This window comes from Mastacembelus armatus, chromosome 14 (assembly GCF_900324485.2).
Source record: "Mastacembelus armatus chromosome 14, fMasArm1.2, whole genome shotgun sequence".
In the NCBI taxonomy this organism is placed as follows: domain Eukaryota; kingdom Metazoa; phylum Chordata; class Actinopteri; order Synbranchiformes; family Mastacembelidae; genus Mastacembelus; species Mastacembelus armatus.
The window spans coordinates 524,187-551,925 of record NC_046646.1 but is presented as its reverse complement, the minus strand read 5'-3'; the positions used below and the strand labels follow the sequence as shown (position 1 = coordinate 551,925).

Here is a 27,739-nt window from a genome sequence, read left to right as displayed (position 1 = left end):
ATTTTCTTTAGTATAAGTCACATTGTTTTTACTCCTCTGGTTTGTCCTGCGACTTATACAGCGAAGTGACTTATATGTGTATATTTACAGTCATTTTGTCGAGTAGTCACTAGTGTTACATGGCACTCTTGACTCAATTAAAGATGATATTTTATATATATATATATTATATATATTTTAATAATCATATGTTTTTTTCTGTGTAACAAAACTGTTTTTGCTAAAAGTGACTTAAAGCCCAGAAAAAATGGTAGACCTGTAGTAGTAAGTGTCTCCTGGATGGCTGCAGAGTTGTGTTGTGCAGTTTATTGCTTGTTTAATACTCTGAAAATGTCATTAAAAAATAATGCAAACTCATTGTATTTAGATGTTGAAATTAGTTCTGATGGCAATGCAGATGGAGGGTTTGTTAATCTGTAGAAAACAGGACAATTCAATTCAATTCAATTTTATTTGTATAGCGCCAAATCACAATACAAATCATCTCAAGGCACTTTACAAAAACTAAAACTAAAAACCCAACAATTCCCTTATGAGCAAGCACTTGGCGACAGTGGAGAGGAAAAACTCCCTTTAACGGAAGAAAAAACCTCCAGCAGAACCGGGCTCAGTTTGGGGGGCCATCTGCCTCGACCGGTTGGGGGTTGGGGTGAGTGGATAGAGGAGAGAGAAAAGAACAGCAACAATAAACAACAAATAGACACTGCAGGTTGGTGGGGCCAGTAACTGCACATCAGCGATATACAGCTCCAGGACCAGGGACACCTGCAGAAGGTACAGAGAGAACAGAGAGAGAGGGAGAGAGCACAAACTAGGGGAGAGAGAGAGAGCACAAGGTTAGTAACGTTCAATGGTGGAATATACATGAGGTGGGAGGAGAGAAGAGAGGGGAGGGGAAGGGGTGGGGTTAGGGTAGGGGAGCTCAGTGCACCGATGGTCCTCGGGCAGTCTAGGCCTATAGCAGCATAACTAAGGGATGGTTCAGGGTTGCCTGAAGCCAGCCCTAACTATATGCTTTGTCAAAGAGGAAGGTTTTAAGTCTAGCCTTAAAAGTATAGAGAGTGTCTGCCTCCTGAACCCAGGCTGGGAGCTGGTTCCATAGGAGAGGAGCTTGATAACTAAAGGCTCTGCCTCCCATTCTGCTTTTGGAAACTCTGGGAACCACAAGTAGACTTGCACTCTGAGAGCAAAGTGGTCTATTGGGATAATATGGTACTATGAGGTCTTTGAGGTATGAAGGAGCTTGATTATGAAGGGATTTGTATGTGAGAAGAAGGATTTTAAATTCTATTCTATATTTTACAGGGAGCCAATGAAGAGAAGCCAATATAGGAGAAATATGATCTCTCTTGCTAGTTCCTGTCAGGACTCTGGCTGCGGCATTCTGGATTAATTGGAGGCTTTTTATTAAGATATTAGGACATCCAGATAGTAATGAGTTACAGTAATCTAGCCTTGAGGAAACAAACGCATGGACTAGTTTTTCTGCATCATTTTGAGACAGGATGTTCCTAATTTTGGAAATGTTGCGCAGGTGAAAGAATGCAGTTCTAGAAATTTGTTTTATGTGTGAGTTAAAGGACATGTCCTGGTCAAAAATAACTCCAAGGTTTTTTACAGTAGTGCTGGAGGCCAGGGCTATGCCATCTAGAGTAGCTATAATTTTAGAAAAGTTATTTCTGAGATTTTTAGGCCCAAATATAATGACTTCTGTTTTCTCCGAGTTTAAAAGTAAAAAGTTACTGGTCATCCAGGCCTTTATGTCAGTTAGACAGGCTTGAAGTCTGGTTAACTGGTTTGTGTTAACAGGTTTAATAGATAGATATAACTGAGTGTCATCTGCATAGCAGTGGTAATTAATAGAGTGCTTCCTAATGACATAGCCTAGAGGAAGCATGTACAGGGTGAACAGAATCGGTCCTAGCACGGAGCCTTGTGGAACTCCATAACTAACTTTTGTTCGTGTGGAAGATTCATCATGGACATGAACAAACTGGAATCTGTCCGATAAATAGGATTGGAACCACTGTTCCTCTGATACCAATCACATGCTCCAGTCTCTGTAATAAGATGTTGTGGTCAATGGTGTCGAATGCTGCACTAAGGTCTAGGAGGACAAGTATTGAAACAAGTCCATTATCTGAGGCTAAGAGAAGATCGATGGTAACTTTCAACAGTGCTGTTTCTGTACTATGATGTGCTCTAAATCCTGATTGAAAATCTTCAAATAGTTCATTCCTGTGTAAGTGGTCTGATAGCTGCTTAGCAACAGCTTTTTCTAGGATTTTAGAAATAAATGGCAGGTTGGATAATGGTCTATAATTAGCCAAGACTCCTGGATCAAGACTAGGCTTTTTGAGTAAAGGTTTGATTACTGCAGTCTTAAAGGCCTGTGGTACGTAGCCTGATACTAGAGATAAATTTACCAAGTCCAATAAAGATGAGTTCATTAATGGCAGGGTGCCTTTAAGCAGTCTAGTCGGGATGGGGTCTAAGAGACACGTTGATGATTTCGATGAAGCAACTACTGATGTAAATTCAGAGAGATCTATGGGAGAGAAGCAGTCTAAACATAACTGAGGTCCTACAGATGATTCAAGAGCTACTGTAGTAGAAGATTTATTTATTGCAGGTATAGGAAGCATCTGCTGAATTTTATCTCTAATAGCTGTGATTTTATTTGTAAAGAAACTCATAAATTCATCACTGCTGAGAGCTAAGGGAACACTGGGCTCAACAGAGCTGTGACTTTTTGTCAGCCTGGTTACAGTGCTGAAAAAGAAACCTGGGATTGTTCTTATTTTCCTCTATTAGTGATGAATAGTATGCAGTTCTGGCTTTACGGAGAGCTTTTTTATATGTTAGTAGACTGTTTTTCCAGGCTAGAAAAATTTCCTCTAGGTTTGTGGAACGCCACTTCCTTTCCAGCCTTCGTGATGCCTGCTTTAAGGTACGAATATGTAAATTATACCATGGGGCTAGTCTTCTCTGATTCACTAACTTCTTTTTCAGAGGGGCTACAGAATCAAGCGTTTCACGCAGTGAGGTTACAGCGCTGTCAACAACATGATCAATTTGGTAGGGAGTGGGATTGAAGCAGCTGCCATCCACTATGTTTATACTTGGCATAGACGTAAATAAAGATGGAATCATTTTCTTAAATTTATTAACAGCGTTGTCGGATAAACATCTGCTGTAGTGGAATTTTCTTCCAAACGCTGCATGATCCATCATTTTAAATTCAAAAGTTATTAAAGAATGATCTGACAAAACAGGATTTGGGGGAAAAACTATTTGATGTTCAATTTCGATGCCATAGGTCAGAACAAGATCAAGGGTGTGATTGAAACAGTGGGTGGGTTTATTAACATTTTGAATGAAACCAATTGAATCTAATATAGAATTAAATGCAATGCTGAGGCTGTTATTTTCAACATCTACACGAATGTTAAAATCTCCCACTATAATAACTTTATCTGATCTTAAGCACTAGATCAGACAGGAAGTCAGGGAATTCAGTTAAAAACTCTGAGTAAGGGACAGGTGGACGGTACACAGTGACAAGTAGAACTGGTTTTTGTGTTTTCCAGTTTGTCTGCTGTCTTTGCTTTCAAATTGAATTTACAGACATGACATTTGTATCAGTCTTTTTATTGCACTCTCTAGAAGAAAGCATAAATCCTCGAAATTTAACAACTTTGTAAGCCATTAAGTTTCATGAATCTCATTTCCCTCTGATTTGTATTTAATTATTTTTATTTACAAATGCAAATTCAGGTGTGCCGTTTACATCATCTGAACTGCTTTACTTGGATCATGTGATTGACATGACAGGGACAACTAGATAAATTACTTTTTCTCTTGATTTTCAGGACCTTGGTCTCACTTGGGTAATCATTAGCTTCATGAGGTTCAAATTCTTCCCCTTTAAAAACAATCAAGCATTGATATTAGCAAACTTCCATTCCCATATCCTCTCTGACCTTTAGACTACGATTAAACAGCCAAATAGTACCTTTAGCAATCACAAACTCTATCTTTCCTCTTTCTCATTCACAGCTGAGCCCCTGGTGAGGCAAGTGAGGAAGACTCGCATCAAAAGAGAAGATTTTCACATTCTGAAGGTAATTGGTCGAGGCACATTCAGTGAGGTGAGTTGGTCTGGGTACAGGAATTAGACCTAAAAATATAACATTATTTTGATGTGATTGATAGCGATAGTGTAGCGAATTTAAATATATATATGTATTGAACATGTTTATTATGTCTAGTTTATCAATTATGAATATCACCATCTTAATCATTTTGGGGCACCAGATCCTTTTTTTATGGGATCAACCAGTCAATTAAGTAACTATACAGGATATCTGTTAGAATCATGGACTTTGTAATTCCTGCCTCGAACCTTAATTGTGAAAATCCAGTTCCTGTATCCCTGTAACTTATCTATTTATCATGATTGATTTCACCTGGACCTGACTTGGTAATCACCAGAATCTGCCACACCTGGGACTGGCTGCATAAAAGCAGAGCAGCAGCCACATGTCTTTGCTAGTTCGTGATGTTGCCACATGGCATTGACCCTCCAGTCCTGCCTGACTTGATTTCTGCCGAACCACGATTGTAACTTGAACTTTTGAAAGTATTACTTGACTCTTGATTATTCGATTCTCAAGCTGGATGTTCAAAGGCATTATTTGAACCTTAACACTTGATTCCTGAACCTTGGAGGCCAAGTTTGTTTTTTGGAAGGCCAAACTTGACCCTTAAATGCCTTACTGGTTTATTGAATGCCAAACTTTACCTTAAATATTACCTGGCATTTCAAGGGACCCTTAAAGGCAGAACATGATTATTTGAAGGCAGAACTTGATTCATGAGGATTTAACTTAATTCCTGACTCACAAGGACTCAACTTGATCACTGAGGTCTTAATCTGATCCACGAGAACCTAATTGGATTCCTGAGGAACTGACTTGTCCCATGTCCCATGTCAGTTAATTTGACTCACATGGGACTAATTTGTTTCCTGAGGATCTGACGCAATTACTGAAGTCTTTATTAGATTTACGTGGATGTGATTCCTGAGGACCTGTCTGGATTCCAAAGGTTCCCACTTGTAACTTGAGGACAAAGCTTGTTCTCTGGACCGGAGCTTGGTGGTTACCGTATTACTTGATGTGAACTATTGGACTTCTGAAGAACTTATTGGACTCTGAAGGCGTACCAGACTCTGTATCAGTAATCTGTGACTGCCTGACATGTACCCTGTAAAGCTCATTTGACTCTTTATAACTTGACATGACCTTAAGAAGTATTTTGGTTCTGGAAATAAAATATTATTATTAGTAGTAACTTGACATGACCTTAAATATTTTGGTTCTAGAAACTAAATAATATTTGATTTTCAAGTTTCTAATCTGGATTTATAGGGAGTTTATTTCGCTGGCTTGATCTCTCGATATGAAGTTTAGTATGAGGTTTACTGTTCTGCTTGTTTTAGTTCTGTTCTAATTTGATTCCTATTTTTATTCTCCCTAGTAAATTAAGTTAGTTTTTGTATGCCTTATCATCTTGAAGATTCCTGAGTTAGTATTTGGTATTACTTGTTCAAACCTAAACCTGTCATGTTCAGCATTTTACTTTGTTCTCTAAAATAAAACATTGTAAAACTCATTCCTCTCGGTTCAGCAAGCTGAGGTCTGAACAGAGTTTAGGAGGAAGCTCTAGTAATTATGGAGACCAACTGAGATTAGTGTGAGACAATCAGCACAGTCACAGGTTACTTGCTTGTTGTTGGGTTTACTGAGGCTCGGTCTGTTTGTCTGTGGGCTGGTTCGACTATAGTCTGTCAGTGGGAGTAGGAGAGAGTAGACGCTCCCTGGAGTCTTGGGCTTTGGGCCTGGGTTTGTTCATCGCCTTTTCTCGCTCTCCATCTGGCCACTGCAGGTTCGTCGCATGGAGTTGGTTGATGTGAGATGGTCAGCTGGAGGACTTTGTTTCTCCTCTGCGGGGCAGTAAAACAGTCTCTCCTTCATGGTTGTCCTGTAGCTCTTAACTTTCTCTGAATCTGTCTGGAACTCCTTCTATTTCTGTTCTCTTCAGGGTGTTCAGTTCCCCAGAGGTCAGATCCAAGTGTCCATTCTTTCAGAATTCTCTTTGACTCTGCTGCAATTCCCAGTGTGCCTGTCTGTATAATGTATTTTTGTGTCTTGCCACACTGGGCACTGGGAATCTATCTGGTTCATCCTTCATTCTGCATAACACGATGTGATTGGTCCAGGAAGTTCTCCATATTTATTTCAGTCTCCTGACTGTGATCGGCAGTCTCACTAATCTCTGTGAATTAAGAGATTACCCTTATTCTTTAAGTGTCATAAGCTTTAAGATGGGAACAACTATTTCTTTTTCCACCCAGCAAAGTTGGGTGGAAAAGTTCACATGACAAACTTCTTAACTCAGTCAGTCAAAGCAGGAATATAAAGACAGGATATGAAGACCAGTTCATAAGTAATTGTATAGGTTTCAGGTCTTGTCTGAAAAGTGAATAGTCTTAAGGTATTATGACAGAGGTGAGCAGGGGGAGTCTGTTCGTTAAGAGGGGCTATCTTTGTGAGGGCCATTGGCCTGTTCTTTGTCAAAAGGGGAGTCTTGACATTGCAGTTGTTGCGAGGATCTTCCTGTTGTTTATCTTAGTGGGCCACAGAGTTTCATATAGTCAGTAAATTGTCAGAGGGATATCACTCCTGCCTCAGTCAGGAATATGACCATATTCTGCTGCTTTAGATTCACTACAAAAGCAAATACATAAAATAGATACTGATTGCAATTACTTCCAGAAAAATTTGAAGTATTTATTTAGGTGCTTTTATGGTTCGCAACCCGGCCTTTCTGTGTGGAGTTTGCATGTTCTCCCTGTGCTTGGTTTACTCCGGTTACTTTGGTTTTCTCCCACAGTCCAAAAACATGCATGTTAGGTTGATTGGTGACTCTAAATTGCCCATAGGAGTGAGTGTGAGTGTGTGTAACCACTGTGTCTTTGTGGTTACAAAGACACAGTGGCCCTGTGATGGGCTGGTGACCGGTCTAGGGAGTACCCCTGCCTTCACCCCGAAAGAGAGCTGGGATAGGCTCCTGCAGATCCCTGTGACCCTGGTTAAGGAATAAGCGGGTATAGAAGATGGATGGATGGTGCTTTTATACTAGTGTGCTTGCATGTTCACAAATTCCTTCTCTTTTCATGAACAATGTCACAGTAATTTTGAATTGGACTATATTGGTGCTGTGCTTAACATCATCGAATCCACTTAATGATCCAATTTTAAAATTAAGGCCCCCCCTTAGTGTTACTTCCCTAGCTTCCCCACGTGCTCCCTCCTCAGTTCCCAGTCTTTATCTACCCCAGTTTCTCAACATCATTGCGCCTCAGATTGCCCAAATAGTTCAGCACCAGCTTCCTAGAATTGTTCTTTGTGTCTCCTGTAGCCTCAGGTTCCCGGTGCACTCCTGAACCCCAGTCCCTGTCACAACAGAGGCCCAAGCCATCCTGAGAGAATTAAAGGCCCAGGCTGTCCACCTATCACTTCCACAGAGAGTTGAGGTCTGGGATTCCTGTACCTGGTTTGGCTGTACTGTTGGGGATGTTTTCATCCACCAAGGGTAATTTTTCACTCTTAATTTGGCCCTAACTTTCACTGTAATTCAGCAAATGGAATGATTTTTAGTGACAAACATTAATTTGACAAATTTTGGATTTATGAATTTTCCATTGGCAAATTCACTACGGCTTTCCTTATGTTCAGGATGAAAACATCCACTAAAATAAACTGTTGTAAAAATATATCAGATAATTTTTTGAAAAAAGTATTACCACTGTTGGACGGACTGCTCACAACCATGTTGAATGGATGCTGTAAGTGGCCATAAAACTCTAATTTATTATCCATAATTGTGTAGTCAGGCAGCACCCTGCATTTGTTGTACACAACCCTAAACCACTTTACAACTGTGTCATTCTTCAGGCGAAACTTCTTTTTATCACACTTGATGGTGTCAGAAATGGCCCTGAGGTGACTGTCTGATTTATGGTCAGCAACAAAAGACTTCACAAGCCCTAACAACCACTCATGAGTCAGAACAGCAGCATTAACAGAATTCAGTGTAACACCTTTACACTTGACCTGTCTCTTCCCTCGCTGCGTGTGGTCATCCTCCTCATTCCCATCACCACTTAGCTCATCCGTCAAATCCCCTAAATAGGAGGGATCTATTCACCGGGTCTGGATGTAATAATTACAGTCAGTGTCACACAATACACAACACATTGTTGCAGCTTGTCCAACAGATCATACAGCATGAGCCTTAGCAGTTGTCATGGCACCAATGAACACATTAACATCACTCATCCTTGTGGCTTTGCCATCAGCATGACGCCACTGAACCATGGCTATTTGTGAGAGATGAAACAGAACTGATGCACGTCGTAATGATTGCTAAACATTAACTATGTGAACTAGTGAATCTCTCTGGTTCTGTGATCAACTCGCACAAGCCCATGTTGGTCCTCATGCTGAACCGGCCCCACAGGGAGTTCAGAAGAAGCTTGCTACAACTCCTAACTGATTTGTTAACCATGACAGCCTGAGTGTTGCCAGGCAGAAACAGCGTCTTGAACACACCCATACTGCTTGATGCCAGAGTGGTGAAAGTAAAAGTATCCGCTTGTGTACACTGAAGAAATGCTGAGCAATAAACCATGCAAGCCTTTCGCAAACACTTTCACATAATTTATGCAGTATGTCTGTGAAGATTGTCAGTTTTGTCCAGGGGAAGTTATCTAAAGGTTGTCATGGCAACTGGTCGTCATGGCAATTTTTAAGTCGAAATGTTTCACCACCCATCCAGGCAGCCTAATCAGTCTAAGAAAAAAGCTGGACTGGAACCTCCAATATATCTCCCAGGTTGGTTTCATTACATCCCTAGACCCAGACATTTATGGAGTAGTATGCCAGTTGATACTGCAAATCAAAGGGGGTGTCTTTCACAGTGTTGTGCCATGTCATGAATTTATCCTTCTCACTCATTTATTTTATCATATCCGTAGTACTGGGGATCAGGATACGCACATACATAAGACTCATTTTCTACAGTGTTGAATTTCTGTGAAAAGTAACCCTTTACCAGATCACCATCAAAACCTAATGTGGCTGGAGTTTTGGACAGACTCATAGGGAGAAAACTGAATGAATCAATCCACCCACTGCTGGTAGTGGGAGTCATACATGAGAACAACTCGGCTGCCCTTCATAATTACAGTGGGGACTATCCGCTGTTGAACAAAGTATTCAAACAAAATGTAGCTGTCAAAACCTGATGCATTATGAGCTATAAATGTATAACCACAATATCAACAGTGTCTGTAGTGTTTGACAAGTGCCGCCACACAATCTACACCTATAAAACAAAATGGAAATGAGTCACTAGACAGCTCCATTGCATACACAAAATTGGCCTCATGCCACACGTCACGGTATCTGGTTTCAAATTCATACAGAATATAATTTTCAGTGGGCATTGTATCTTCTTTAAGCGGGGTGGGTTGAATAAAACACCAGTGCACACCTTCTGATTTGGGTGCTCAACAGTGGCCACAGGCGGTGGTGTATTTGTGAGTTATCGTCTTACTATATTTGAAGATTTATATTTATATTCAGTATTTCAGTGACTGGCATAGTATCAAGTTGTGTTTAGGATCTGATAATTGGTGCTTCTGGTAACAATGGTTAGATTTGCAAATGCATTTACAATTGTCACATTCCACTGATCTACCAGGGTGCTGATGACATTGTGTGAAACAGACATTACACAGATGTTTGCAACAATAGAGCAGGGGGGTTTCATATGTACTGTAACAGTACTCACAGACATACCCCCCTCCAAAAAAACTTAGGGTTTGATCATTGTGATCATCGTGTGAATACAGCCAGATTGTCTGCGGATGTGGTGTGTCGTGTGTTTGAAAACACTGCAGGCATTTTTGACTGCTACAGTGATGGAAGATTATAATTATCACCCCTAATTTTCTTTCAAATTTTGTGACATTTCTAAACGATACCAGTTGTTAGTGGTGGAGACCTACAGAGGTGTGCAGATGTTTAGTCCACTGTAATATTTCCATATCACACAAGGAGGGGTTATTTGAGTGTGTGATACACATGCTGAAACACAATATTGACTTTGCTTTTGTTTGGATTGTACACGCAGACAGATTCAGTTTCACATCCTACTCACAGATTTAGCATTTGGAGTGCTCAATGTCAGATCTTTATGTAACAAATCACACGAGAAACACGAGAAAACAAAAAGCCTCTGTTCTCTACATAATCATTTACAAACCACCCCAGTGTTGTCAAAATTTATTTTCTTCTTTATTTTTTTCAAACCTAATCTCCATAAACAGTGTCCTGGTGTTATCATTTATGTCTTTTCTGAACAGATGTAGGTCCAGCTACATCTTTGAGAATTATGGACAAATCATAATAGACAGAAATGATCAGACAATGTAACATCAATCACAGTGACATTTGAAATATTAACACCCTTAGTGATAACAAGGTCCAGAGTGTAACCTCTGGAATGGGTTGGCTCACTAACATGCTGACTAAGACCGAAGGTTTCAAGGACAGCAGAAAGTTCTTTGGGCAAAGACGGCAAAACATAAATATGATGTAGACCTTATCAAGAGCTGTGAATCAGTCATGATAACACCAAAATCTACATACAGACCCCACAAATGCCAATATCCTCTGAAACAGGAGGCCATTGATGGTATTACACCTGTCTTTGAGTCACTCAAGGAAACGGGTATTTTTGTGTCATTGTCAGTCCTTGTTGCACTCCCATTTTTCCAGTGAAACCTACTGAATGGCATTTTGTGCAAGATTTACAAGCAGTGAATGATGCTGTGAATGATGCTGTGCAACCTCGCGTTAATAATGTGCCTAACTCTTACACTATTCTTTCATACATCTGTCACAGACCTTATCCAAGTGAACATTAAAATCACCTGTAATAACTAAACATTCAAACTCTGTGAAGACAGCTGTAAAATCATCAATGAAATTTTGGCAACACTGGGGTGATAGACAGTTTACTTTGTCACTCGTTCAGCCCTTCTGCATTGCCCATCTTGCTGTCTGACCGTGTTTCAGAAGCACAAAATCAAGATTATAAGAGGAAATAAAACTGATTAAAATAATTTGTTACATAAAGATCTGACACTGAGCACTGCAAGTGCTAAATCTGTGAGTAGGATCTGAAACTATCTGTCTGCGAGGGATTTGAATTAGATTTCTCTGATTGGGCAGTCTAACTATCACTTTTTTAGCCACTCTACGAGTTTTGACTGGCGCTATAGCACTAGGAGAGTGTGCTTTCTCTCTGGGCCTCAGGTCAATAAGTGGTTTATTATGGCTATAAGACCTGGAACAGCAGAGGCCCTGGGTGGCCTAGTCGCTGATAGCAGCATTGATGCTAGTTAAGGTCTTTGGTCTTTGAGCAGGTGGGAGGAGGGTCTAACAGAGGTGCTCTGAGGAAGGACCTGTAGGTGTTGGCCAAGGTGGTTGAGCTGACAGTTTTAGTTGATCGAGAAGCTGAGGTTGTGCTCCTGGGTGGCAAAGGGGGGTGGTGTTTGCTGGAGGGATGAATTCAGTGGTGTTGATGACAACACCCATGAACTTGCCAGGAAATAATTGCCATCTCTGGCAATGTTTAAGTCCAAGGTAAAAACTTTTCTTTTTAGCTCTGCATATGACAATTGAAACTGTTTTATCTGCACTTATTCTCTTTTAATTTAGTTTTAAGTTATTTTTTATTCTATTTAAAGTCTATATTCTATTTTTTAAATTTTTGCCTATGTACTTTTGTCTTGCATTTCTTTAAAGCCCTTTGAATTACTCTGTGTATGAGTTGTACTATACAAATTAACTTGACTTGTCTTGCCTATGTCTGTGGCCTAGAGTCGGCTGCACTTGTCAACACAGCCTGCGCCACTCATTAATGTTGACTGCGACCTTGAGGGGGCCATCTATGGCAATACCTTCTGTGGTCATGAAAATGGGGCTGACCACAAGGAGGCAAAGTCTCTTCCTGCCCATGGTTTGGCTGACTCTGCTGAGAACATGCCAGATACTATCTGCCTGTGAGATTGTCTGCCTGAGAAGCTCCAGCTCTCTTTTCACCTGTGAGGCTGTCCTCCAGAATGTATTTTAATGGGCCTCCAGGAATCTACTCCCCTGCTTTCCTACTATGTTTTTTACCCATGTTTTTTCCTACTATGTTCTCTTGACTTTTTAATGAATCATTCTTTCACCTGCCTCTTGGAGTCGGCCTGCATTTGGGTTCTCGTCTCAGTAAAGTAACTGACAGCAAATTAATATTACATTACATGAAATAAATTAACAGAAATGTGCACTTCTTAAGTGAAGGTGCATATACGCACTGTAATGTTTTTGTATTTGTTATGCCCAATTTCTGTGTTGTCTGTTATTGTGAGGACTGTGTGCACTAGTGAGCATCTTGGCCAGGTCTCCCTCGTAAAAGAGATTATATCTCAAAGGACTTCCTGGTAAAAAAAAGGTTTAAAAAAAAAAATCCTGTTTGACTAAAGTACTGGTAGCTCAGTGTCATAACAAAACACTGCCATTTCTCAAAAGAAAATTTGATGGACGCATGCATGTATAACTTTTTGTTGTTTTATATGTTTTATATAGTTTTTGTGATAATTTTGTTGTTGTTCCAGGTTGCAGTGGCACGGATGCGAAGCACTCAACAAGTATATGCTCTAAAGATCATGAATAAGTGGGACATGTTGAGGCAAGGAGAGGTACACACTACTGAAGATGCATTCACATTCATGACAGTATATAGCCAGTTGAATAACTCTATATGTTGGGCTTACAGTTTTTCCCAATTACTAAAACACATTTTTTGAAACCTTTACTTATTTTCTCAAAGCCTCAAACACAAATCCAAAAACTCAAACTACATTCACAAAATCCCAGACTTATCACCTCAAAACCAGTTATCCTGTGTTCAAAACTAAATTTGTTGCACACTACATAAAGTATTTTAGGACACAGCATCCAGGGCATGCAGTTAACAGATTTTTTTTATTTTAAATGCATTTAGGCAATATAAAAAATATATATTGTAGTTAAAGTGATATCTACATTCAGAATTTTCCTAATTAATAATAATAATTATTAAAAAAGAACAATTGAACAGCACATTAGTGCACAATCACTGTCATTGAGAGTCATTCTCCGACATCATGTCTTTGTGTGGGGTCCAGCCAGAGGACTGTATTCAATACTTTCACTTGTGCCGAAACCAGCCTTGACAAAACACCACAGATATATCATAACAGGCATGTTCCATTTCCGCCAATAAAGCAAAGCCTTTCCGTGGAATCCAGATCAAACACTATAAAAATAGATGAGTAGTTTAGTACAGTAAGTGATACAAAAAGTCTGCAATAGAATATTTACAGTATATGCACTCCAGATTTACATATATTACAATATAGTATACAGTACTGTGCAGGCCTTCAGTAACAGTAGGGATAGTAGCATAGAATAATACTGGAAGTATCAGTTCTGAAAGTGTGTGTAGGTTACATTTACTTGCACATACTGATATACAGTATCTCACAGAAGTGAGTACACCCCTCACATTTTTGTAAATAGTTTACCATATCTTTTCATGTGACAACACTGAAGAAATGACACTTTGCTACAATGTAAAGTAGTGAGTGTACAGCTTGTATAACACTGTAAATTTCATATTTTACAGTGTGAAATACGAAACTGAAAAGCTTTTCCTTTAAATGACACCAAGGTCATCAAATGTAAAGACAACAGCTAGTTTAATTTGGGTATGCATTTTTCGGTCTTGAGCAAAAAAAGGGGTGGGGTAGCTAAGAGGTTTGGCCAAAAGAGTGTTTGGTTCAAAAATTTGGAAAGAATTTGGTTCAGAGAATGAGGTTTAGTGTTTTAGCAACTGAGAAAAACTGTAAAAAGAAGATAAAAAGCTAAGTTAAACCGAGGCACATGACAGATGTCCTTCAGTTTGTAGCTCAGTCTGACATTTTTCTGGTCAGTTGTCTGTATACTTGTGACTTTTAATATAGTCTTCTGTGTCTAATATAGACAGCATGTTACCAAGAAGAGAGGGAAGTTTTGCTGAGGGGTGACAGACGCTGGATCACAGAGTTGCATTATGCCTTTCAGGATGACAACTATTTGGTATTTATAAATACAGTGATCCAATTATTGTCAGTTTCTTGTATTGTGCTAAAGTCTTTATAGTCTGTGCTGTACTTAACCTAAACCCTACTGCCATTTTCCTCATCAATCTTTACCTTCATCTTCCTCAGTACCTGGTGATGGATTACTATGTAGGGGGTGATCTGCTGACTCTGCTCAGTAAATTTGGAGACCGGATCCCTGAGGACATGGCTCAGTTCTACTTGGCTGAAATGGTCATGGCCATTGACTCTGTTCACAGATTGGGTTATGTACATAGGTAGGTTATTCTCATCTCAAAAGAATTGACATTGAAAACATTGTTTTGACTTTCAGACTGCAGCCCCACTGCAGAATCATAATAATTTCAAAATTATATTTCACATTGGTTAAAAATAATAATAATAATGATAATATTTCTTCTGCCAATGTACATGTATTTCCTTATAATTTTTCTTGACCATGTCTTATCAAAAAGACCATATCAACAGGACTACTTCATGGCCAAAATTCACATGGGTATATTTATTGAGTAAGACATATCTAAGAGTAAGGCATCAAGGTGCATCAAGGTGCTAAGTCCAAAAAAAAAAAAAAAAACATTCACATGGCACTTCAAAGTTTCTTCTAAGATAACACAGATGGTGCAGATGATCCAGGGGAGGATCTTGTTGTCAGCGTATAGTAGGAATATATCAGTAATTGCCATTTTCTTGCTTTTGTTTTTGCATTGCAGAACTCAGGTAGCCTGATTTTTCAGGGCATCATAAGATTCCTCTTTCAAGAGCCTGGCCACAATGTTGACCAGATCTGAGACTTTGCCCGTTCACCTTTTTTTATTTAAGGGCAAGTCAAGGTACACCTGTGATGGCCTCTTTGGGAGACTGTGTCCAGCACTACAGGGATGACTTTCACTTTTACTTACAGGAGCAGCTTTCTTATATAATTGTCTTTCAGACATAGGCATGTTATATGGAATGGGGAGGGATGGGTTCAGGGTGAATCAAAATTCAATCAAAAATCAGGACCTTGTTTATAACATGTTCTCTCTATCCAAAAGAGTGAGTACATTTTAAGTGCAGATGGCAAAAAGATGTTACAACTGGTAACTTCCTTGGGTGTAGTGAATGGCCAAGTTTTCTGTGATGCTCTAACATCCTATGGTTTACCTAGGTGAGGGTTAAGCACAGGTAGGATCCAAAGGTGAATGAGCTGTCTGAAGATGTGGCAAGGCACTTACACCAGGCATACTACCCCATCCATGCACCCCATATACCCCAAGCTCAGCATAGCTTACACCAAAAACGTACAAATTCTCTGGAACTGTAACATGAAATAGATAGAACCACTGCAAGCATCCTGTGAAAACCTATTTTTGATTAATGAAATGACAGTGGTCCCTTTATTTCTTACACAGAGACATTAAACCTGATAACATCCTGCTGGCAGCTGATGGACATATCAGACTAGGGGACTTTGGTTCATGTCTGAGGCTCCTAGAGGATGGGATGGTAAGAGCTGACATGAATTTCCTGAAAAAGCAAACTGGCAAATATCTGGGAAATAATGGTGTAAACATTGTTTCACACAACAGAGCAAACAACTGGGAAAAAAGTTATACCATTTAGATTTTGTATGCTTTTTGTTTTTGAAAATCCATTAACCTATTGATTTCATTGCAGGTTCACTCATCCCTAACTGTTGGAACTCCTGACTATTTGTCTCCAGAGATTTTAAGGGCAGTAGAGGGTGGAGGTGGAAGTTATGGCCCTGAATGTGACTGGTGGGCTCTGGGGATTTGTGCCTATGAAATGCTGTTGGGGACCACACCCTTCTACGCAGAATCTATTTCTGAAACATATGCCAAGATCATTCACTTTCAGGTGCATAAACGCACTGACAATTCCTGCAAAAAATTATTTTCTTAATTTGATGTAAATGTTAACACTATCACATATCCAGCTCTGTGGAAGTTGAAGCTGCATTGCACATGTAATTCAAACAAATTGCAAAAGACATAAAGAGTCAGAAGTAGATTAAACACCAGACATTGTGCTACTTAAATTTATTTTTTTTTCACAGGAGTATTTTGAGTTCCCTCCTTCTGGCCCTAAGATTTCTGACATGGCACATTCCTTCATCACTGGACTTATCTGTGAAAGGGAAGTCCGCCTGGGAAGGAAAGGCTCCAGAGACTTCAGAAGCCATCCATTCTTCTGTGGACTGGACTGGAGTTCCCTGCATGAACTTCCTACACCCTTCCTGCCTGAAGTTTCTAACCCAACCGACACCTCCAACTTTGATATTCTGGATGACTCTCTTAGTGAAATGGTATTGTATTCAGAGAATGTTAATCTCCATGTCATGCAAGGAACATACATAGTGTCTAAAAGAAAACTGCATACTGAACTTGATTGATGGTTCAAACTTTTCTGTGGGCAATGCAAGCAACTCAACTATTTTATGTAGCCTTCTGATGATACAAAGGCTCATGAAAGACAAATGTGTTTAGATGATTTCTGTATTTTTTGTTGTCTTTAATTATACGTTAACAGAGTTAGCAATCATGAAAAATATCAGCCTGACTCATTGTGTGGTTCCATGCAAAATGTATGCAACTTCTAACAAAATAATATCAGGTTGTGGCTCGTATGAAAATTGGCATCTGTTATTTTTTTCAGGAGACACTGTCTGATGTAATGGACCGAGCCCCAATAGGAGTGCACTTGGCTTTTGTTGGATACTCTTACACTGCTACCAGGTGGACCTAAATTTATGATTTATGGTTTATGGGGGCAGCACAGTGGATTAATGGTTAGCACTTTTGCCCCACTGCAAGCAGGTTCCTGGTTCAAACTGAGACAAGGGCCTTTCTGTGTCGAGTTTGCATGTTCTCTCCACTGCTTTTGTTGGATCTCTCCAGGTTCTCCAGGTTCCTCCCGCAGTCCAAAGACATGACAGGTTGATCTGTGATTTTAAATTGCCCATAGGAGTGAGTGTGAGTGTGTGAGGTTGTTTGTCTCTATGTGGCCCTGCGATGGACTGGTGACCTGTCTAGGGTGTACCTCTGCCTTTTGCCCATAGAGAGCTGGGATACGCATAGATAATGGAGGGATGGATGGATGGATGGATGGATGTTTTATGTGCATCAAGCAACCTTTACACTCAGTCCCAGTTCATCCCTTTTCCCTATGACTTAGTCTCCACCCTATATTTTGCTGCTTTGAGTAAGAGTAGGCAGTTCTTGTGAATATAACAACCACTACTCATTGTAACTATTGTGAGGGTCAACAAGAAATCAAGGGGTCATTCAAAAACATTAAAACATAATAGGATTGCACTTTTCTATCCTTTATATAGAGTATTACTAGGTATTTTATTTTTTTATTGTTTTATTGGTCTCTCGTTTATAGTCAGACAGGTGCCATTGACCGCAGTCAAGACATCATGATGCATATTGACCACACAAGGCTCAGAGAATGTGCGAGTCTATACAGACCAGAGAAAGTGGTGAGATATCATTACCCCAATCACTGTACAGATGTCAGAATGTAGATTGTCTATTTGTCCCTTTCTAGTGGTTATCTCATAACACCTATTAGGGGATTTAGGAGATGTAATGTATGTTATCATGTAATGATAACAAATATTGCCTGCGTGTTTTCCTTGTAATGCTGGGCATGTTTTCACTGTGGTTTGAATGCAGACCCAGCTGTGGCAACTCACAGCCCTATCAGATAATCTGCCTGCACTGTTGGAGCTCCCACTCAGTCTAGAGCAAGGTCCTACTGCATCTACCAATACCACCACTGAGGAGGAGAAGGAAACTGATGTAAAATTTGAACTTGAGGAAGACATGCAGAGGTATACCATCTTCTCTTGTCAGACTAGAATTTATTTTGTTTCTTTGGATGGCACTGAGGTTTTATGTAGAAGCGTTTCTGTTGGCACTTCAAAGGACAGCTGTTGAAAGCTGCACTTTCGCCTTCCACATCTTTTCTAGGTCTTCTTTCAGCCCTTGGTATTTCTCAAGCTTCTCATGTTCTTTCTTTCTGATGTTGCTGTCATTTGGGATTGCTACATCTGCCACTATGGCTTTCTTCTGCTGTTATGGATACATTGATCAATTATTGATTTATTATGGATGGCTTGGAGTAGGTTAAAATAGGTCTAGGAGGTTTGTCTAGTTTCTGGGTCTGTGGGTTCATTAAGTGATGTGTGTATGTGTATGTTGTAGGTAGGGAAGTGGTATTTGATATGTGAGTGGCTATAGTAATGTTTGGGCAATTATAAATGTGTGTCATAAATGGCTGAACTGAGGTCTGAGGGCAATGGTCAGTTGTTTGTGCACTTCCCTTATTTTGTGTGAGTGTTCTTTTGTGTATATATGTATGTATATGTACTAGACTTCCTAGTGGCTTGCTTGATTGGGTTGGCCTCCAGGTTTATTTTCCAGATTCACATTGAGTTTTTGATGAAGGTTCTTAGAGTCCAATTGATGTTGTACAGTTTTAAGCATTCTATTCAATTCAATTCAATTCAATTTTATTTGTATAGCGCTAAATCATAATACAAATCATCTCAAGGCACTTTACAAAACTAAAACTAAAAACCCAACAAATCCCTTATGCGCTTGGCAACAGTGGAGAGGAAAAACTCCCTTTAACGGAAGAAAAAACCTCCAGCAGCCATCTGCCTCGACTGCTTGCGGTTAGTGGATAGAGGAGAGAGAAAAGAACAGCAACTGCCCGATCCACAGAGTACCGGCCCCTTATGGATCCTCCTGCAGGTGGTGGGTCCACCGAAGGGTGGCTCCACGTCGCTCTCTTTCGGGCTTTGCCCTGCTGGGCCCCATGGGGCTCCCCCCAGCCACCAGGCGTTCGCCAGGGTGGGGCCCCGGCTTCGCCATGTCCTTGTTGTTTGCTTCATAAGGGGTCAATGAACCACTCTTAGTCTGGTCCATCACCTAGGACCTGTTGGTCCCATGCCAGGGGCATATAGCCCTGGACAGCATAGCTCCTAGGATCATTCGGGCACTCAAACCCCTCCACCTAAGCATGTCATCGCTGGTCAGATTGGGGAGGGATCCAGAGAAAAATCCGACATTATTCGACATAATTTGGCAAAGTTACACACCTACTCAACATTAATTTTAGTGATCTCCGATTGGTGTAATTGGGTGTCATTTCTGCCAACGTGAATAACTATTTTTCCATATTTACAATTAGCCTTAGCCAGCAGTTAAGGCCCTTCTCCCATGAATGCTCAGTTTGGCTGGGCAACCAGCTCTCGGAAGACTCCTGGTGTCTCATTTATAAAACTAACCCTAACTGTTTTATAAATCACAGCCAATACACAACAATTGTGCGCAGGTGAATCCGTCTTTTATTCTGCCTCTGTGCACGACCATTTTAACCACAAATAGCCAATGCAATTTATTTTATGAATGAGATTTGCATATAAATTAGCCAGACAAACAGCTGTTCTCCTGCAGTGGATCATGGAGAAAAGATAAAAATAAGAAACTTTTCCAAGGTCAAGGTGGAGACGCTGATCAGTGAGGTGGAGGCACTAAAAATGTTTAATAAGATAAATTGGAGTTTCCATACCAGCCTTCTCTTACACTGATGAAGAGTAGTGAAAAGTTTCGACCTAAAACCTAGAAGTCCAGTTGCCATGACTCAATCTCCAGGTAACAGAAGGGACTTTGAATGTAGTGTATATACAGACATTTGATGACTTACACATATACACATACTGCAGTGTATTGGCTCAACCAGTGCAAGCCTCTTGAAGCTTTCAAATATATCTGTCTCTAAGTCAGACTAAAGTAAACAGAATGTATCCACTAGAAATGGAAATTATGCAAATTTATAGTAATCTATATGTCAGGAATTTGGGGACTGAAGTATCAGTGCATCAAAGACGATACTGGGATATCTATCACATTGACTAGATTTCTAAGGAAGGCCATGTTTAAAATTGTGGAATAATGAAAGTGTATTTTACTGAGTATAGGTGAATTATGTGTTATATATATGTGGCTTACAAATAACGGCAAGCATTGCAGTGAGAGTACACCAGTTTTTGTCAACTCACTTGAATAATTAAAATATGAAGATATAATAAGACTCATACAATCTTTCCTTTTTTATTACCCAGGCAGTTGCAAGAAACAAAAAGGAAATATTGTCAACTGGAGAAAGAAATGAAAAGATTGATGGAGGACTGCACAGCTCTCAAGCAAACAGGCAAGGGATCAACACCTCTGTGTCTTTCTCACACCATCATCTTCATCATTCCCTCTACACAGGCCTATAACCCTATAACCATGGCTTTTTCCTCTGTGTTTTGCATCATTTGGTATGCAGTGATGCCTTGGTACCATAGGAACAACTGTCATTTTGACACACATTCATGAAACTGAATTCATTATATGACAAAGAGATAATAAATCCGTAGGATATTATGTTAAAAACCAGGTAGAGATATGGCTTTAAATATAATCCATTTTGTTAACTGAAATACTCTTCTAAGGCTGTTTTCTGAACAGCATATATTTCATTACCTAATAACACAGACATCCACACAATTAAAGTACTACCAAGTCTCTGAAGAACAACATAAATGAGGTGGAATGGGTTTTCACACAATATGCACCACTCTGAATAAACATAGTGCTGCACAATCCCAGGAACATCTGTTTATATTGGAGGTCATGGTGATAAATACCTATTCTAAGAATAGCTTTGGTATGCAGGAATTTGAATGCCCATTTCCATAAATCAATATTATGTCATGGGTTTTTTTAAAGATGAAGTTATAAAAGTTGTCTTGTCGCTGGACTGACAGATGAAGTTGAAAACAAACAATGACAACAGCTCCTGCTGTTGCAAAAGCATGTGAACAAAAATGCATAGATTGTACCTCACTCCATGTGTGATGATTAAAACACAACAGTCAAGTATTGTACTTCACTTCTGCCACTGCTTCCTCTCTTTCCTTTCATGCCCATCTATTTCGTCACTACAAATATGTGATATTTTTGGTTCTGTTGTGTTACTTAATGTTACTAAAAAAATGACTGGTCAGCACCACAGTATGAGGGTATGATGTTCACAGTATGATGTTCTATGTCTTCTCCAATCACAGAGCTGAGTATCTGCCCAACATCCCTTGCTCTGCCTGCCCACTGTTTGGATTCACCAGGGGATGTAAGCGTATCCCACTTTCATATTTCTCTGTCTGACATGGAAAACAAAAACACTTCTAAAACAGCATATAATCTGTTTGGTTCATCTGCAGAAGCTTTGCGGTTATTGCATAAGTAACCAAGACTGTGATTGCTAATGGGCAAACAGAGAGCTTATATTTATAACATGAAATAACAATATCAATATCAAAAATATTTCACAGTGATGTGAAAAAGTGTTGGAGGGTTTTTGACCATGAACCGCCTTTTTAAGGTCATGCCACAGCATCTCAATCTGATTCAGGTCTAGACTTTGACTAGGCCACTCCAAAGTCTTAATTTTGTTTTTCTTCAGCCATTCAGAGGTGGACTTGCTGGTGTGTTTTGGATCATTGTCCTGCTGCAGAACCCAAGTTTGCTTCAGCTTGAGGTCATGAACAGATGGACGGACATTCTCCTTCAGGATTTTTTGGTAGACAGCAGAATTCACGGTTCCATTTGTCACAGCAAGTCTCCCAGGTCCTGAAGCAGCAAAACAGCTCCAGACCATCACACTACCCCCACCATATTTTACTGTTGGTATGATGTTCTTTTTCTGAAATGCGGTGTTACTTTTACATCAGACATAATGGGTGTCCCATTCTTCTCTTTTTTTTTAACAAAAAGTTAAACTTTTGTCTTTTCAGTCCACAGAGTATTTTCCCAAAAGTCTTGGGGATCATCAAGATGTTTTCTGGCAAAACTGAGATGAGCCTTTATGTTCTTTTTACTCAGCAGAGGTTTTTGTCTTGCCATGCAGACCATTTTTGCCCTCTTTCTTATGGTGCAGTCATGAACAGTTAACCTTAACTGAGTGAGGCCTGCAGTTCTTTGGATGTTGTTGTGGGGTCTTTTGTGACCTCTTGGATGAGTCGTCGTTGTGCTCTTGGGGTAATTTTGGTTCGCCGGCCACTCCTGAGAAGGTTCTCCACTGTTCCATGTTTTCGCCATTTGTAGATAATGGCTCTCACTGTGGTTCGCTGCAGTCCCAAAGCTTTAGAAATGGCTTTATAACCTTTTCCTACCAGCGGTCTCACCATTTTTTGTGTGTTGACCTTGGGACTTCCAGCAAAAGTTGATTTGTTGACCTCAGGGCTGTGTTTGGCTGATGAAGAGTCAGCATCTCAGACTAAGCTAGATGTCTAGCTTTTGAGGATCTTTTGGTCTACTTCACTTTGTCAGGCAGGTCCTATTTGTGGTTATTAAGTTATTTCTTGATGGCGAACAGGTGTGGCAGTAATCAGACCTGGGTGTGGAATTGAACTCAGGTGTGATAAACCACAATTAAGTTATGTTTTAACGGGGGGGGGGGCAAACACTTTTTCACACAGGGCCATGTAGTTTTGGATTTTGTTTTCCTTTAATAATAAAAACCTTCATTTAAAAACTGGTCTGGTCTAAAAACTGTATGATGTGTTTATTTGTGTTATCTTAGAGTAATTAAATTTGTTTGATGATCTGAAACATTGAAGTGTGACAAACAAAAAGTAAGAAACCAGGAAGGGGGCCAACACTTTTTCACACCACTGTAGCTGCCAACTTCTTTTTTTCTATTTCTACAAAATAGCTGTCTGTTTACCGGTCTCACCTGAATGTGTTACAGAGGAAGCAAGTGCCCACAGCCTGCCATTATCCACTGGTGATTCCACAACACCGTCACCTGCTCCTGTTCCACAGGGTACCAACAAATACAAAGCAGCAATCTGTCATTTATAATTCAGCTGTTGTGGTTTCTTGAAAACTGACTTATGTGGCAAGTCACAAATATGTTGATTCAGTAAAATGTTTACAGACAATGTATTTGTTCTGAAGTATAAACATAAACATAGAGCGATTAGCCATAACATAATGACCAGTGACAGATAAAGTGAATAACGCTGATTATCCTGTTACTGTGGCGTTTAGTGTGTAGTGTGTTGCGTATATTAAGCAGCAGGTGAACATTAAGTCCTCAAAGTTGATGTGCTGGAAGCAGGAAAAACAGACAAGTGTAAAGATCTGAACGGGTCTGACACTTTATCCATGAAAAGCTGAATTAATTTAATGTAAATAATTACATTGATTACCGCCACAAAGTAGGTTATGTGGTAAAATATATTATAGTAGGCTATATGATATATATGGAATATTGAGCACATTAAGTGGTAGTATATGAACATAGTTTGTAAAAGTTATGCATGTGCATATTATTTATCTTTGCTACTTTTGGCACTCTGCTGTGTACTTGTACTTTGCTGTTGCAACAAGGCAATTTCCCAATTGGACAAATAAAGGTTTTTCTTAACTTATCTTATCTTAATTTAGACCTCAACCAACAAAGCAGAGGTCAGCCATAGTAACTGAAAAAGGCACAAATTTTTGATTAAAATTAAACAGATTTTCTTGAAGCTATTGGTTTTGTGTATATAAAATTCCCATTCTTCTCCTTCAAGCTTGGGTCCTCCGCCGAAGGCCTGGGAACTTGAGGGTCTTGTGTAGTGTCTTAGTTCTTCCTAGGACTGCACTCTTCTGGGCGAAATCTTAACTGTTGTTCCTGGGATCGGATGTAGCCACTTTCCCACTTTACATACATACATAAAACTGAAATATTTTTTTTTCCATGCAATTTGCCACAATAGATCAATTATCAGTTATCATTACTAATTAAATTGTGGTGCTCTTATCTATCAAATAAATGACCAAATAAATGTATTTAATTTTAATCTAATCCAAAGAAATATCCCACTTATTCCCTGTTTTTGTGTCCCCCTAAGGTTTGGCTGCCACAGGTGACAACTGAGTCATACCTGCTTGTGTGTGCAGAAGGGGGAGAACTCCAAGCCTGGAAGAGACACCTTTATACTGAACTCTCATGAGTGCTGACTTCCCCCATCATAACAAGAGGAAGGAGCAATCCTTAACAAATAGCGATCCACTGCTCTATGCTCACTCCCTGCCATATTCCTCAGGCTTTTAAACTTCCCAAAAGGAAGGAAAAGCAGTGCTAAAATGCTTCAAATTAGTGCTACTCAATATCTATTACCTTAGAGATTGTCAGAATGACCTTTTCCAACTAACAGGGAGTATCATAGTTTCCCATTAGCTCCTAGCACTCTGACCTATCTTTCATGACTCAGTTTGGTAAGCAAGCAGACAGAATCAGGAAGTATCATAGGTATATCACAAGTCATGATAGAAATGTGAAAGGTTTAGAGCACACTGACAAAAAGACTCACTTTAATGTGTGACAATGATAGTGGTGTTTGAGTGACACAGAGAAGGGCCAGAAAAATCACTCCATGAGCATATATATTCCGGCATTTTAGACCATATTGGTACATTTAGTTGTTACAGTGAATGTGTTCTCTCATGTATCACATATGTGCACTTCTGAGTGGTTAGTGCTGGTGTTGCACAACTGTAGAGATGTTTTGCCTGTTTTAATATTTAAAAGATTAATAATGACCATGGTATCTGAATTTTGGTATTATAATAGATTATGTATATTAACTTATGCCATGTCCTACAGGCTCTTGCAGTGGAAGATGTGATGAATTAATCATTATTTAGGACTTTAACAACACTCAAAAGTGACCAATGTGCTTTCCAAAAGAGCAAAATAAAACAGTAAAAACTGAATCATAAGACTAAAAGAGTAAAATGGTAAACAATAAAATGCATAAAAATTCCATTTACATGCTAATACATAACTAGGTATTAGGCCTGAATAAATAAGTTTTAACCCTATATTAAAAAAGGCCCAGGTCAGTGATGGTGCGCGTATCACGGGGAAGCTTGTTCCAGAGTATGGGCCCAGCAACAGAGAAAGCCCGGTCGCACCATTGTTTGTGTGTTGACCTTGGGACTTCCAGCAAAAGTTGATTTGTTGACCTATGTTGGCTATGTTTGGCTGATGAAGAGTCAGCATCTCAGTTAGATAAAGTGGGACAAGGCTGTTAAGAGCTTTAAAAACAAATAATTTAAAATCGACTCTGAATGAAACTGGAAGCCAGTGGAATGAATATAGAATTGGGGTGATGTGCTCATGTCTATGTGTGTTGGTTAAAAAATGAGCAGCAGTATTCTGCACCAGCTGGAGACGACGAAACACGAACATAAAGTGCATTGCAATAATTTATTCTTGAACTAATAAAAGCATGGCTAGCGTTCTTGAGATCAGACTGATTCAAAAATGGTTTGACCTTGGCCAAAACATCCATCCATCCATCTTCTATACCCGCTTTTCCTGGCTCAGGGTCACGGGGCTCTGCTGGAGCCTATCCCAGCTCTCTCTCGGGTGGAAGGCAGGGGTACACCCTGGACAGGTCACCAGTCCGTCACAGGGCAACATATAGACACACAAAGACAGACAATCTCACAGGGGAGGAAACCGGAGTACCCGGAGTAAACCCACGCAAGCACAGAGAGAACATGCAAACTCCAAAGAAAGGCCGGAATGCGAACCCATGACCTACTTGTTGTGAGGCAACAGTGCTAACCACTCAGCCACCATGCTGCCCTGGCCAAAACATGTACTTGACAAAAGCTTGCTTTAACCATGCTGTTTATCAAATTTAAAACTGCTATCAAAAGTCACACCTGTTACAGATCGGTCAGGCTCTCCTGCCTGACAATCACCGTTATCTGTTCCACCTGTACCTGTGTCTCATCACGATCACCTGCACCCTATTGTCACAACCACATATAAGCACATTCCACACTTCCCTCCAGGTCCGATCTCGTAGCAATGATACGGACGTTACTCCTCATGTACACTTTAATTTATATATGCCCGTTCCCACGTTTGCCTGCGATTTTGGTTCCTGTATTGATAAAACAATAAATATCTTTGGTTACATCACCTACCTTTTGTGTCCGGCTGGGATCCTTACAACACCAAAGTTTTTGACAGTTGGTCTGAATTTTGAAGTCAGTGCACCGGAATTTGAAATTATGGACTCACCAAATAAAATGTACTCAGTCTTTTGTTCATTTAAGTGAAGGAAGTTGCGCTGTGACCACACCTTAATGTCATCAATGCAATCCATTAGCTGCCCAGCTGCGTTGCTTTTTTTGGCCTCACACGCAAATAAATTTGCAAAATCATCTGTGTAGCAATGAAAAGCTGGATTGTGCCTGGCTATAATTGACCAGAGGCAGCATGTAGAGTGAAAACAGGATGGGTCAGAGAATAGTCTTGTGGCATTCAAGAGAGTGAAGGACAAGTCGCCGATTACTACAGGAAAACTTCTGGTCAGATTGGTCAGATATGACAAGAACCATTTAAGTGCTCTGAATGCCAACAAAATGATTAAGATGAGACAGGAGGACTGTCCTGTGGTCTGCGGTACCAAAGGCTGCCATGAGGTCAAGTAGCACTGCAATAACAGGGCACTTAGCAATAATGGGCCAAGCAATATTGTTATGCACCTTTAACAGTGCAGACTCAGTGCTACAGTGGTGTGCAGCTTTGGGACTGCAGCAAACCACAGTGAGAGCCATTATCTACAAATGGCAAAAACATGGAACAGTGGAGAACCTTCCCAGGAGTGGTTGGCCAACCAAAATTACCCCAAGCGTGCAGCAACGACTCATCCAAGAGGTCACAAAAGACCCCACAACAACATCCAAAGAACTGCAGGCCTCACTCAGTAAAGGTTAACTGTTCATGACTGCACCATAAGAAAGAGGGCAAAAATGGTCTGCATGGCAGAGTTCCAAGACAAAAACCTCTGCTGAGTAAAAAGAACATAAAGGCTCATCTCAGTTTTGCCAGAAAACATCTTGATGATCCCCAAGACTTTTGGGAAAATACTCTGTGGACTGAAAAGACAAAAGTTTAACTTTTTGTTAAAAAAAAGAGAAGAATGGGACACCCATTATGTCTGATGTAAAAGTAACACCGCATTTCAGAAAAAGAACATCATACCAACAGTAAAATATGGTGGGGGTAGTGTGATGGTCTGGAGCTGTTTTGCTGCTTCAGGACCTGGGAGACTTGCTGTGACAAATGGAACCGTGAATTCTGCTGTCTACCAAAAAATCCTGAAGGAGAATGTCCGTCCATCTGTTCATGACCTCAAGCTGAAGCGAACTTGGGTTCTGCAGCAGGACAATGATCCAAAACACACCAGCAAGTCCACCTCTGAATGGCTGAAGAAAAACAAAATGAAGACTTTGGAGTGGCCTAGTCAAAATCCTGACCTGAATCCGATTGAGATGCTGT

At 40.0% G+C, this 27,739-nt stretch overlaps 1 protein-coding gene across 1 annotated transcript; it reads left to right on the top strand.

The window, feature by feature from the left end:
- Positions 1–4,064: 4,064 nt before the first annotated feature.
- On the top strand, positions 4,065–25,747 carry dmpk (DM1 protein kinase). Its single transcript, XM_026328569.1, has 14 exons — positions 4,065–4,151; positions 12,800–12,883; positions 14,208–14,303; positions 14,435–14,583; positions 15,721–15,814; positions 15,986–16,186; positions 16,386–16,634; positions 16,985–17,064; positions 17,717–17,813; positions 18,010–18,167; positions 20,466–20,554; positions 21,456–21,517; positions 23,138–23,212; positions 24,288–25,747. The coding sequence occupies exons 2-14, from the start codon at positions 12,815–12,817 to the stop codon at positions 24,387–24,389; spliced, it is 1,521 nt and encodes a 506-aa protein (XP_026184354.1). The 5' UTR covers positions 4,065–4,151; positions 12,800–12,814; the 3' UTR covers positions 24,390–25,747.
- Positions 25,748–27,739: the final 1,992 nt, after the last annotated feature.

Bases quoted from the DNA above. Each gene is read 5' to 3' on its own strand.
- dmpk (XM_026328569.1), top strand. From the start codon at position 12,815: ATGCGAAGCACTCAACAAGTATATGCTCTAAAGATCATGAATAAGTGG. The intron at 14,584-15,720 runs GTAGGTTATTCT...TTTCTTACACAG, and splicing joins AGATTGGGTTATGTACATAG to AGACATTAAACCTGATAACA. The intron at 21,518-23,137 runs GTAAGCGTATCC...AATGTGTTACAG, and splicing joins GTTTGGATTCACCAGGGGAT to AGGAAGCAAGTGCCCACAGC.